At 40.8% G+C, this 13,469-nt stretch overlaps 1 protein-coding gene across 6 annotated transcripts in view; it reads left to right on the plus strand.

Moving 5' to 3' along the window:
• pemt (phosphatidylethanolamine N-methyltransferase) overlaps nt 1–13,469 on the plus strand; it is an 81,837-nt gene that overhangs the window by 19,436 nt on the left and 48,932 nt on the right. For 5 of the 6 annotated variants that reach the window (XM_056366570.1, XM_056366573.1, XM_056366574.1 and 2 more), the window contains 4 exons: nt 1,500–1,670; nt 8,332–8,484; nt 8,699–8,871; nt 11,725–11,832. In XM_056366570.1, the coding sequence (XP_056222545.1) occupies nt 8,406–8,484; nt 8,699–8,871; nt 11,725–11,832 (360 nt within the window). In that variant the 5' untranslated portion in view covers nt 1,500–1,670; nt 8,332–8,405. The remainder of the gene's footprint in view (nt 1–1,499; nt 1,671–8,331; nt 8,485–8,698; nt 8,872–11,724; nt 11,833–13,469) is intronic. The other variant, XM_056366575.1, reaches the window with a different exon arrangement.

Raw genomic sequence — 13,469 nt, forward strand, 5'->3', positions numbered from 1 at the left:
CAGTTTTTTTTTCTTCACGTGACAGTTAATGATTCCACACGAGCGTTGTTGTGTACAGATGTCCTGCCTTTGTCATTTCCCATCAATCCCCTGCTTCTATCCTGCAGCAGCCATCAGCCATATCGATTCACAGTGACGGGCGACTCTTTGTTTACATACAGGGTTCAATTGCAGCTCGCCTCATTTACACTGTAATGAGGTGCGAGCGGGCGGGGGGGGGGGGGGGGGGGGGGGGGGGGGGAGTAGCAATACTCTAATGTTGAAGTACTCCCATATTTTATACTTTCCCTGTGTTTTATTTGATATCCATAAGAAGATATATTTGTGGTTTTAAGCGGGGAAAAAAAATCAATGTAGTTTTACATCTCCTCTCTCAAGCCTCTATAGCTCTTGCATCACTAGGTCTGTAAGCCAATCAGAAGAGAGTCTCTGAGTCTCTCTCTAACGATTGACTGAATTAAAAAAAATAGCAGATTTCAGGTAAACACTTAGAGAAACCAAATCCTGCAAAGTTGCATGATGGGTCCAGGTGAGCTTTTCTATGGGGAGGGACATGCCAGCTACCTTGCACCTTATGTGCACAGCCATGCACTGCAGAATTACAAATCCAGCTCTATGATCAGTGGAAAAACAGAACACTGACACATCTTTTTTTTTTAAGTTGATATAGTGAGATTCAGAGAAACATGATTAGTGATTGGTTGTCACCAACTCAAAAGGAAGTTTTGTGGCTGCTGCTGCTGGAAACTGATTTAAGATCCATTGTATAAAAATATTCCTTTTTTCTAAAGTCAAACTGTCAGAGTATAAAGAAAGACAGTAAATACATTTTAAGGGGAATGAAAGAAGCAGTAACAGTTCTATGTAACGCAGACAAATAATGGTCAAAAATAACTAAAATGACCAAAACGTAACATAATTTATTATATTTTCCCTTTAAATGTACCTTGAAACAACACACACTGTTTTCCCTCTATAATGTTGATGCATATCAGGAAGATTTATTAATAAAAGGGCAAAGACATTAGGTGGATGGTTGGTGACATTATGGCCATAAATCAAGAAGAGCAGTGAAACTCATTTGTTAATTAGTTTGACCTTTATTGACCTGTTACCTAAATGAACATAGGCTGATGTTGAGTGTTGGACCATTCTGTACTGCCTGTTTTTATTACTGTCCTTTTTAATTATGTCTTTAAAGGTCTCTTTTTCTGCAGTTGTAATCATAATTTAATCACTCCATCAATGGATTTCTTTTGTTTTATGCAAATTATTGTTTTGTGGTTTTTATTGTGATGTTAGTGCAGTTGCCACGCACCCGTCACTGTGATTTCCATCTGTAGTTGCTCTATCTTTTCGGGAAGCGGTTTGGTTTAAACTGATGAAAACTCTCCCGAATAAATAAAGAAATGCTTAACCCTCCACTGCATCATTGTAGCAGCAGGTTGCAACTTAAATCTAATGAAGCTTTCTTTGTTTGTTTGTGTACTTGCCAACAGGAAAGAGGAAGAGTGGGCAGCACGTGCTGCCACCTCCTGTACCAACACAACAACATCCGTTACTACACATCATAAGCCTGATATGTTTAACCCGATGACGCCCTTCCTCCTGGCTTACAAGAAACTCCTGAACACATATAGACTATCGGTACATCTTGGTACATCTTGATGGTAAATATCACATTGCCAAATATAACTAAGTGTGGTGTGTGTGTGTGTATTAGGGAGCAATGTGTTCTTTTTCTTGGCTCTCTGTGTAAGTTATAGTTCAGTTGATGAGATGTACATTACCAATCAGTGATGAGGTTTTTAAACAAGAGGACGATCTCCATTGACATATCAATTTGTCAATTTCCTGTGCCGCCTTATCTGATTCCTCACCACTGAGATCTATAGCGCTGGTGGTCTGACACTGTGCAATGGGCTGCCTGGCAGAAAGTGAGCTCCTCTGGCAAAAGCTCATCATGTCTCTGGGAAAAGAGCCTGGAAATAATGGTGTTCAGCTCAGACCAGTTTTCATAACTGGCTGCAGATGGAAGGATGGATGGATGGGTGGATAAGTGGAATGAATGGATGGGGTGGATAGATAAATTGATCACTGATGGATGGGAAAGTAGCTGGAAAATAGATTTATGATGCTAAATAAGGCACAGTGGCTGGATAAGTGGAAGGACTGACTATTTTCAGTACTGACAGTGTTGTGCAAGTTCACACCTCACAACAGTTAGCTCAGAGTTCAATTCACAAAGATTAAATTAGTTCTAACAGTCCAAAAAAAAGTAGTTGGTATTTTAGAGTTTGTCACAGCTGCCACATGTCGCTGGAAACCAGTTTAATAAGAACAATGAGAATAAATAAAAGCATTAAAGTTGGAGGCTGTAAAAGCAAAACAGGGAGCTCAAAGATGCTAAAATGCTCCTTGTAGCTGAGGTGAACTGCAGAGTAGCGTGACAACTCTCTGTAGGTTTGTGACTACGAATGTTACACTATTCCTGTTTTAATCTCTGATTTTGGAAATCAGGGAGCAGAGCAAAAGAAGGCGATAGTGAAAATCTAGTTTATGGACAGAGCCTGGCGGCTAAAAATGTGCTGGAGGATCAAGCGTGTTCATCTTTTATTCAGGCCTTTTTGTTCTGCTGCTGCTACTGGCAACATGGCAGCTCTGTTCATTGTCTTAGGTTTCATGAACCTGTTGACTGTCTGCAGCAACGCAGACTGACTGAGATTCGCACTTTAAAAAGAGAGCAGGTAACCTCGGAGTACAGCCGAGGGCTTTGTGCTTTAGACCCTACACCCACACACTTAACCCAATGAGTGAGAGAGCACATTGAATTTAATAGATGCCCCGATCATGAATGTTTCAGTGAAGTCATCAGAAGATTATGTCACTTTCTTTTTTTTTTCTGGTGTCACCTCCTCTTTCAAAATGCACCCCTAGTTCATTTTCCTGTTCGCTTCCTGTCATGAATTAAGTCTCATTAACTGAAATTGTCAGCAATTAATATTTAAACTGAATGTCTTGTTTCGTTTTGCAATACATTATCATGTGTACACAGGCTCGGCGGCTCCAGTCCTGGAGTGGCCTTTTGAGCACGTGGGCTGAGCTGAAGCAGTGAGGACGCTGTGAGATAAGAGACTCACAGCTGTAAAGAGTTATTGTTGTGGGCGGGACAGACTTCCTGTGTCCGTCCTCGTGACACGAGCTGCTCCAGTACCTGTCGAGACACCAAAACCTGCGACCTAAACAACCATATATCAACCCTCTGATACGACCCATTGGAGTGGCGGCATGCGTACCAGACCTCGGTTGTCCTGGTTACCATAATAAAACCATGCGACCTTACCGGGAATGGCGCACCGATCGTTGCTGTGGTTACTGTAATTATGGTGATGGCTCGGTGAGGTTCAGGAAGGGATTGTGATTATGGTTTAAAATAAGCACTTCTTCAACATTAAACGATCTTTGTAGTCATGGTTACAATAATAACAACGTGGTTAACTTTGTTGAACGCTCATGGGTAAAAGAAACGACATATAAACTGCTGGTGTCACGTGGGAATCGAACACACCGCTCTCCTGTGTCTCATCCATCCACCACAGCCTCCTCCTGACGTGGACTTTGTCGCTCTTTATACTACGTCACCGCACTTTTCCCTTTGCTCGCCACTGGATGTCGCCTAGCAACAAAACATAACAATGGGTCGTAATATCCCGCTGCACAAACGACCTACTGGCTCGTTTTTTGTTTTTGTTTTTGTTTTTTTACAGGAGGACGGTCTCTGTCTGTTTGCGATTATTAGCTACCACTTCAGAAGTGTCTGGTTTGTGGCCAATCACAGAGCAGGCCTTCTTGATCAGGTTATTCAGTCTGTTGCTGCTCTCCCAGCAGACGACAGGCAATTACTGGCAGAGTACATCCTGCTGCACATGTTGAAGGATGTCAGCGTCCTCAGGAAATAGAGCCTTGGTGTTAGTCTGCTGTCAATGTGCAGGTACTTGTAGTTATAAGTTCCAAGTTGTTTTTAATGGTTTAAATAATCTTTTAAAAGCTTTAAGGACTTGATTGACTGATTAGCATCTAGCTGTTCAAAGCTGAGCATCAACTGTGCCATGACACGAGCCGTTATAACAATCATGATGATAATTAATATATTTTAGACATGGCACATTGAAAGTATTCCAACATTAAATCCAATAAATATTACATCCAGTTTTGAAGTTTTTTTCAAATGACAGTTTAAATGGTTTGTAATGTTCTCTCTGCTGAAATGAAAAGCAGAAATGATATTACTGGCTGTCAAGTGCTCGGCATGTGTGACTGCACGTGCGCTGACCGAGTGAAAGTGATAGTGACCGAGTGCCATTCACCTGTCTGCTCCATGTGTCTTTACGAGAATACTGTCCATATGTGTTCAAGCTTGTTTGTCATCTGCCTCTGATGATTGAGTGCTCTCACTGGGGGAGAGAGGGATTGTGGGAGGGAAAAACGTAGAGCCTTCCGCTGCTGTTTATTCCCTCTGCCTCTCGTCTTCTTTGAAAGCGTGCGATTGTGAACAGAAGAGGAAGCTGGAGGAAATCGTGTCGCCGAGCAGCTGTTTTGATAGACAGTGTTTACCTGCGGTGAACACCATGTGCGTGTGCGCATGCATGCCTGTGTGTGTTGGATGTGTGTGTGCTTGTGCAGCTGTGTTTATGTGTGGTGTGGGTTCACACAAAGTTTAATATGCCGGTTGTTCCATTTCATTGTATTGTTCTAAAAGTCCTCATGATTACTTTATCCTCCATTTACTACATGATTCTTGTAAAGTGTGACATGAGCTGTCGGTGATGGCGTCTCCGGACAAACCAAGTCAAAAGCTCAGGGCCAATTTTTCTTCCCACTCTTCGTTTGTTGATGTTGTTTGGCCTTGGTGGAGCTCTGAGCTCTACAATTATTTGTTTTTGGCGCATAACATTAACACCAAGAAAATGTCTGACGAGCTGAAAGTCATTCTCTCCCTTATTATCAAACGTAACCTTACAGATAAAGTGCTGATGATAGTCTCGTATGCTTTGCTCAGATATGGTAATGCAGTGTTCGGATGGCATGCAGCAAATGATAGAACGCTCATTACAATGGAGAACCAACAAAGTTGCACTCAATAACAAATCTTTTCTCTCGGCAGCATCTGACAACAGCTCAGTTGTTTCATTCCAGCTTTAATGATAAACTTTGGATTTGGCTCCAGTGTAATGATTTAAGTGTGAGATAAAATAAGAGCATGACAAGGACAACTATCTTTGATTTCCCCTCTCGTTTAGTCCTGTTTTTCTATTTCAATAATAATTCAATTATTCAAGTATTTGCAGTGTGTGTGTGTGTGTGTGTGTGTGTGTGCGTCCATGTGCGTGTGTGTACGCTTGCACGGGTGTGTGTGCCTGCGTGCGTGCGTGTGTGTTTGATTGTGTGAATGAAAACACAACACATGCTCTTCCTGTCTAATCCACGGAAAAGCAAACACAGTCAGCCATGTGAATGTTTAACTGTATGTGGAAACGGTTTGCGTGTCCTGCAAACTGGACAGATACTGACGGGCCCTGCAAAACATTTGATTACGTGTGTGTCTGTCTGTCTGTCTGTCTGTCTGTCTGTCTGTCTGTCTGTCTGTCTGTCTGTCTGTCTGCAGGCAAATAACAAATGCTTTGTGCATCTCGACTGATTAAGGTTCTGCATGGAGAAATATAGATGTAAAGGAGTGAGTCAAACCTGTATATTAAAAATGACAGATTCCACTGATCGCCTTCAGCCCCCCCTAGTGCCAAATGTACAGAGAGGTCAGAGGTGAGAGCCAATGAGAGCACTTGAAAACACCTAGTATATATTCTGACCCTGGTCTCTGTGCTGTGAAGGCCGCCATCCAGGGGCAGAGTGGTGATAAAAACCGGCCAGGGTCCTTTGACTCAGACTGGCCCACAAGAACCCACCATCACATCCAGCCCATGTCACTATCAACCAGAAATATGCAGCAAACAGAGCAACTCGGATTATTTGTACAACAATGCATGAAAATAGTAAAACCTGCTACTTTATTCATTAAAAAAAAGGTTTCCAGTGAATAAAACCCAGGCAGTGATTGTTAGTGTAGGATCCAGGGCCTGTGAATCTTCTTGGCAGCTGTTCTGTAGATTACATAAAGGGTCCAGAGGGCTGGAACTTTTAAATTCATCAACACAGACTGAAACAAGTTTTGGTGACTGTAATTATTCCTCTAGTTCATACTGGTTAGAAAAGGTCCCTTTCCTACACTAATTTCCTAAGACCTACCTTTATTTCAGTGAACCTTAAATCATTCCACCTCAAGATGAGGCCGCCTCACTACAGTTCATTCTCTCTGTGAGAAGCAGCAGCTAAAATTCAGTTCAAAACGCTGATTTAAAGGTTCAGAGTGATGCAAGCTGCTGCTGCTGCTTCCTCACCAAGAACAACTTCCTCGCAACTGAAGAGCTTCGTCTTTCACTGTGTGGACCACAGAAAAACGAGCAGCAGGATACATCTCACAAGACTGTCTTTATTTATCTTTTTCTTTTACCATTCATTCATAGCATTTACCATTCAACTGAAAAAGTGTCAAAAGGGTTCAGGTGCCTCTGATGTTTAGGGATTTAAATTTAGGACAATGAGATTTTTTTTTTTTAAATTTATTGCTGGGTTTTCACATTATTTTTCATTATTCTTATTATAAACAGATATTTATCTATGTTCCTTTCTTTTATTCACCCGACATGCGGCAAAGAGAAATTATCTGGAGAGACAGTACCTGATTTTTTTGGGCCACTCAGGGCAGCAAAAACAAGCTACAAAAACATACCTGGAGCAACATTAGCATTTATATTTGGAGTTGCCCAACAGGCAGATTAATATCCAATATTTAATCAGTCTCTCTGGTCCCTGCGAACTCCTGAGGGAAATACTGGGCTGTGTGTCGGTCCCTTGGTGCTGCGCAGGTAGAGTACAGCAGGTTTATCAGAACTAGAGCCAAAAATAAAAAAGAAAGCAGAAAGACTGAAACCAAATCAGTAAAGTTGTAGGGCAGAAAACCAAAACAATGAGCTGAAAGATGCTAAAAAAAAAAAAAAAAAAAAAAAAAATGCAGTCAGCTCAAAATGATCATCAGATTCGTCACTATATGAGCAATTCCCTTTACATCCAAGAAGTCATGTGACCCATCGTTAATATGAAACACATTGATTATCTGATGTTATTCCTTTTAATGTCCCTTCAAGGACATTTATAAGAATATATATAAGAATGAAAAGAGTCTATAAAGATATAAAGAGCCTTGGAGAACGGCCCTGATAATGCAGAGAGCTTGATCCACAATAACCACTGAAAAAACCAGTGAGTGGATTTTATTTTCTTTCTGCTGGGATGTATAGAGTACAACTGAAGCAAGTGAGAGGAAAGGCAAGACGGAGGAGAGAGTCTCAATTACAGCCATAATCTTCACCTGCTGGCTGGATGTCATGCCTGTTATATTTTACATGATAAAGTTCTCGGCTCCGACATCGTGCCGGCTGATGAACGGACAGTATGCTCGGTCAGGGAGCTGTGAGGCTCTAAACGCTCTCTCCATTTCTGCCTCCACATGGGGCGTCTTCTACTTAACTGATCGACTCCAAACAAACAGCGGGGGGGGGGGGGGGGGGGCAGGAGAGGAAGAGAGTAGAAAGGGGAAGGAAAGAATGGAAAAGATGGGAAAAGAGCAGAAGCAGGGAGAAGACATTACAAAAAGACTGAAGGACAGCAGAGGAGGAGTTGAGCAGAAAGAGGAATGAAGAGGAAAAGTAAAGAGAAGAGGAGGGAGGAAGAGCTGTGAATATTGGTAATGAGATAACAGGAAATAAAGAGAAAAGTGAAGTCAAGAGAATTCAAATTGAGGCGGGGGAAAAAAACAGCATGAAAAGAGAGTGGAGGAAAGAAGAGAAGAAAAGGAGGGAAGGGAACAGAGATGCAGGCAGAAGATGAGTAGAAAGAACAGGAAGGAGGAAAAAAAATGGAGGAAGGAGAAGAAAATGGAAAACTGTACACTGAATTAAATGATCTGGCTACAAATGGAAAAGCATGCTCACACAATAACAATGATTAATAATGACAAACATTGTAAAAAAGACGAGAAACATCAATAATCTACATTATTGTCCAGTGTTGGTTCCCTTATTAAAAAGTGGTTAACAAGAGTTCCTGCAGGCTTTATTTACACGGTCAGAAGTTGAGCTGTTTTTTGACTTGATGCCAATAAATGTACTGATTTGAAAAGATGTAATTTGCTAATTCGCTTTGTCCTCCTCACAGCACAAGGCCGTTTTCAGCCAGCAGATGTCACTCCAGAGCGACACACTACCGGTTTACTACCGAGGAGAAAACTAATGCAGGAAGAAACTAAATCCTGCACGTCACCATGTGAAGCTGCAGGTACAGAAGACGAAGCTTTGGGGTCATTACTGGGTGAGCAGGAAGGAACTGCCCGTGTGAAAATATCTAATAACTGACTCTAACACAAGTTAACTGAAGTGTGAAATACATTTCCCAGAATGCAATGAGCAGGGTTTAGAGGTTATTTGGACGTGTGTAGGTTCTCCACAGCAAACGCGCCCCATCTTTCACTTAACAAACAAGAACTTTGCACTCAATGTTGCGCAATATTCGCTCTCTTGCACAGACATAGGTGGGTGCTGGTGGGTGCTGGTGGGTGCTGGTGGTCCGCCAGTGTTCACTCTTTTGTGTATGAGCGACTGCGACACGGCCGCTGTGCGGAACAATAATCCCGCCACAAATAGTCACCGTGTGCCGCTGGACTGCTGCGGAGGACTCAACAACGTGGACTACTCCAAGGTAAAAAAAAAAAACTACAAGTGTTAAAACACGAAGCTGTCGTGTTGCATCTGCGACTTTTAACACGTCTAGGCGGCAACAGCTGCTCACTGAAGCTGCGGGTCTCGGTTTGACGGAGTAAACCAGTCTGCCTCGCTGCCGCGCTCGTGACAGCCGGAACTCAGCCGGAATAGTCTTTTATTTTCCAAAATAAAAGCATGTTCTGCTAATTCAGAGCGCACATTACAGAAGCAGTGCAATACAACTCCCACCTGAAGACAATATAGAAGTAGCTGTTTTATTTCAATATAAAAACATGATAAAATGTATGGATCGAAACATCAAATATTTGTTCAATTGACAAAACAGTTGCTGATTGATTTTCTGTATATCAACTAATCAAGTAATTGAGAATTCATTGCAGTTTTACTCATCTTTTTAACAGGAATTTAAAACAAGCAGGGTAATGTTGTTCCTTTTTTTGACGACAAAAACTAAACCACCAAACACAATCAACAAACAGAAACAAAATCTTTTAATATATTTTATGTGGTATTTTTTAAATATATTTTTTAGGCTTTATTAGGCTTTTTTTTCTCATCCTTTAGGTGTAAAATAAGAGAGAGATGCTGAAATCTGAACTCTATCTTGTTATTCCACCTCCTCTGGCCTGCAGCAGTTCACACTGAGCAGTGGAAACATCCTTATTCCACTCAGTTACTTGAATGCTTCTTACTCAAGGTCAGAACGCTCATTAAACGCAACACGGTTACTGTGTCAGCGTGTATCGCTTAAAAAAAAAAAAAAGATGAGAGAAACTGATCTGAGGCCAGAACCCCGGACAGCAGCCCAGAGGCAGTTCAGATGGTGGCCTGTAATTGACGCACACAATTAAATAACATGCTAAATAGGTTTACAGTAATCGACCCATTGCTCATATAGCCGTTGTAGATGATATGTGATACCAGCCACTTAATATAACACACACACACACACACACACACACACACACACACACACACACACACACACACACACACTTTATATTATCTTTGTCTTGAAAGTCAACAGAGTTGAGAAATCTCACTGTGGTTTAGACATCAAGTAACCTTCCAATCTCCACAGATACACTATCATCACTTTGTGCAATGCAGCAGTAAAAACCTTGTTTTGAAATATTAATGCAAGGATTTTCATTGCCACCAGTTGCAATAAGTCAATTTACTTATTTACTACTTACCACTTTATTTCGGTGATATAAATGTAGCCGTTTGTTCATTTTGGTTAAAGATGGCCTTTTTTTTCAAATTGCATTTTCGATCTGATGACATTAACCGTGGTATGAAAATGATTTCTTGCGTCTTGTTTTATATAGATAGAAATGAAAGGGTGCAGGTTAATGGAAAAACTGGATAAATTAATGAAAGAAAATTACATCTTCATTGGCGATGCGCTATTGCAATCATCAAAAAAATAATATAGCCCAGTACCTGCTACACTTTGTTTTTGTCTAGAAAAGGGAAAACCTTCGCTTAGTAACCAATAATAATTAGTAAAATCAATAACAATTCTAATAATAATGATTACAGTAAAGTTCATTGTTGTAGTTTCTGCTAAAGTTATGGTATTCACAATAAAGCAGGTTTATTTTCCTGGTCTCATCTCTTCATAACTGAATGTAAAGGATCTTTATGATAAAAGCTTGTTTATCTTGTGCATTTCTGTTAAGAATTAACTATTGGTTAATGAATCGTTATTAAATTTTTAAAACTCAAATATTGAAATTGGCATCAGTGTTAAAAATCCATTTTCAGTCAGGCTCTTGTAATGTAGAGCTTTCCTCTAGCAATACCATTAGGATAAAATATCAACTTTACACACCCAGTCTTTTACTCACTAAGCCCTATGGGTTTTCTACAGCACTGCCCACTGGAAAAACAATAGTTCTCTATCAGTTAAATATAAAAACTTATTATGAAACTTTCAAATTGTAAGATGACTTGAAATTCTTCTTCTTGTTGCTGTATTTTCCCTCTGGTTCCAACACTTTGATATGAAATACATAAAACACCCAAAGCAAACTGAGGGCTCGGGTGTAAAAGACACACTTTGTTGCTGTTTATCTCTGGCGTCAGTATAAACTGAAAAACCACAGAGAAGCGCCCGAGTGTGTGGCAGCGAGGGTAAATCAGTCTGTGATGCTCCACCTCACATCGGTCTAAATGATTCATTTTAACGCCTCGCTTCGCTTTTTAAAAAGCCACATGTTGCTTGTCATCAGTTTTTTCGCGTGTTCACAATGAAAAAGATTGTGTGAAAGCTTGTCACTGTGATTTGGTACTGCAGTAAAAGGGTGGTATTATTAAACAGTAATTTGTCACGGCAGACGCTAGTCAAAAACACATTGGTAAAATTAGAGCAAATGTTGCGTAAGTCCAAAAGGCATGCTGAAGAACAAGATGATGTAGCTGTATCTGCTGCTTTCTATCATTCACCATCTTAACTGCAGCGAATCTGGGAATAACAGAACATGGAAAAGTAACTGAAAGATGTTTGAGATTGAAACATGTACAAAATAAAAGTTGTGGTGTTTCAATCCAACTGTATTTGCTCATTTTCAATTAACAAAATTGCAAAAGGTGGAAAAGTGACTGAAACATCGGCTGAAGGATCGCAACAGCTGTAAACATTAGATCTGTGGATGATTTTCTATAAATTCTGTGCAAATTTAGCAAAACATTTGGTCGGAAATCTGTTTCCAGCTATGGAATTATAGGCCAGCCATCTTTAAATGAAACAAGGTTTTTTATATTTTTGTGTGTGTTTTCCATTTTCCTCACAACCTTGTTCTCCACGTGGTCGTCTCTCTCTCAGATGGACTTGACGCTGATGGAAGAACTACGAAAACACGTCGACTTTGGCGACTCCAGCTTTTGCATCGCTGTGATCGCCATCGTTTTCAACCCTCTCTTCTGGAATGTGGTAAGAACGTACTGTAGATATCATAGCTCCAAAGTAATCTTGTTTACCCGTCTCTGTACTTAACTTCATGCAGCCAGACCTTTTGTCTGGTCAAGCTCACTCAGGTCTCGAGAATATCAGGTTAAGAAATTTAGGAAATTTAGTTATGGGGAAATTCTGTGATTGAATGGCTGGAAATTTCAGAAACAGTATCGCTTATTGGATTTTGGTTGGGTACAACAAGTTCTCTGGTATAAATGTATTGAAGTGTAAAAGCCCTTTGAACTCAACGTTGTTGACTGAATTTCTCTGGAGACTTCTGTGAGCTCGTTGATACACAAGTCTGACGCCGAAGTATTTTCAGCCCAATTTAAGAACCTTTTCTGACACGATGTTCTGAGAAACAGCAACTCTCCTGATGTTTTCCACGGCGAATCGCTGTTTGTGTTTACCACAATAAGTTACATCATAAATCATCGGCAGCTCTAATTTTGGCTTGACAAGAGGAACACAATTTTGCTCTGGGTGGGAAGCCAGTGAGGGATAATGTCTGCGCTGCATCACAAAGTCCGACTAGTTGGCTGGGGCACCGTCACAAGTTGTTTATCAGTCTTGCTGAAGCCCTTCGCCAGTTGTGTGCATAGGGCATGTGTAGAAATGCAACAGAAATGATGCAACACTTGCTCTTTGGCTAATAATTTGTTCAATGCAGTGGAAGGAACCACTGGGAACTTAAAAGTTTGTATCTGTCCACAGATAGTCTGTCTTTGTTTAATCAAGGCAAGCTGTCCCGACAGTGTCCCTGAGCTTGATAAAAACTGCCTTGATCACATAGAGTTGCCTTTTACAGACAGGATATCTCAGATATTTTTAAATGTCTATCACCAGGGCCGATTATAGTTAATATCTAATCGACTTCACATCACATAATCTTGCCCCTCAGCATCAGACCGTAAATAACGTTGGTGTTTTCGGTTGCGTTGATTACACTGCGCTGTGAAAGAGTCACTCCTGAGGCGTCCTTCTCACAAAGACATGGAAAGAAAATGCTCTTTCATGTCCCTCCAGACTTTAATCATACACTTTGAAGTCACATTGTTCATCATAGATGTAGTTTAGTGAGTGAATCATGCACTTCAGTCTAATTATACTTGAAGCTTTACATAATACAGCAGATAAGGTAAAGTGCTCATATTAGGAAAAAAATCCTCTCAATCTGTATTCCTCGTCCACATTCTTCATGAGGCACTCGTGTTGTTCCACAGGCTCGATTAATTGTCATGTAGTTGCTAATAAATAAATGTACAAGTTCAACTCACAGCACAAATGCATCAAATAATAAAAGTGAATAGAAAACCGAAAAGCTTCGCAGATATGCTGCAATTGAATAATTGAGTGTTCTGTCAGTGTCCTGTGGCTTATTACGACGTTAATTGCGTTTCATAACGATCTCCTGTTGTCCAGGTCAGATAAAAACTGCCCGGCCCTGTAGGATCATCGGCTGCGATCAGCCCAGATTACTCGCTGCTTCTGAAATGACTCTTCGCTGCTTCAGCAGGTGCATGTGATCGTCTGTTAACTGCTCACCTGCGCGGCCCAGCAGGACACGTCATTATACAGAGGGGGGGGCTCTCGAGTCACAGAAGAGAAGCCAATTA

This window comes from Seriola aureovittata, chromosome 21 (genome assembly GCF_021018895.1).
Source record: "Seriola aureovittata isolate HTS-2021-v1 ecotype China chromosome 21, ASM2101889v1, whole genome shotgun sequence".
Classification (NCBI taxonomy): domain Eukaryota; kingdom Metazoa; phylum Chordata; class Actinopteri; order Carangiformes; family Carangidae; genus Seriola; species Seriola aureovittata.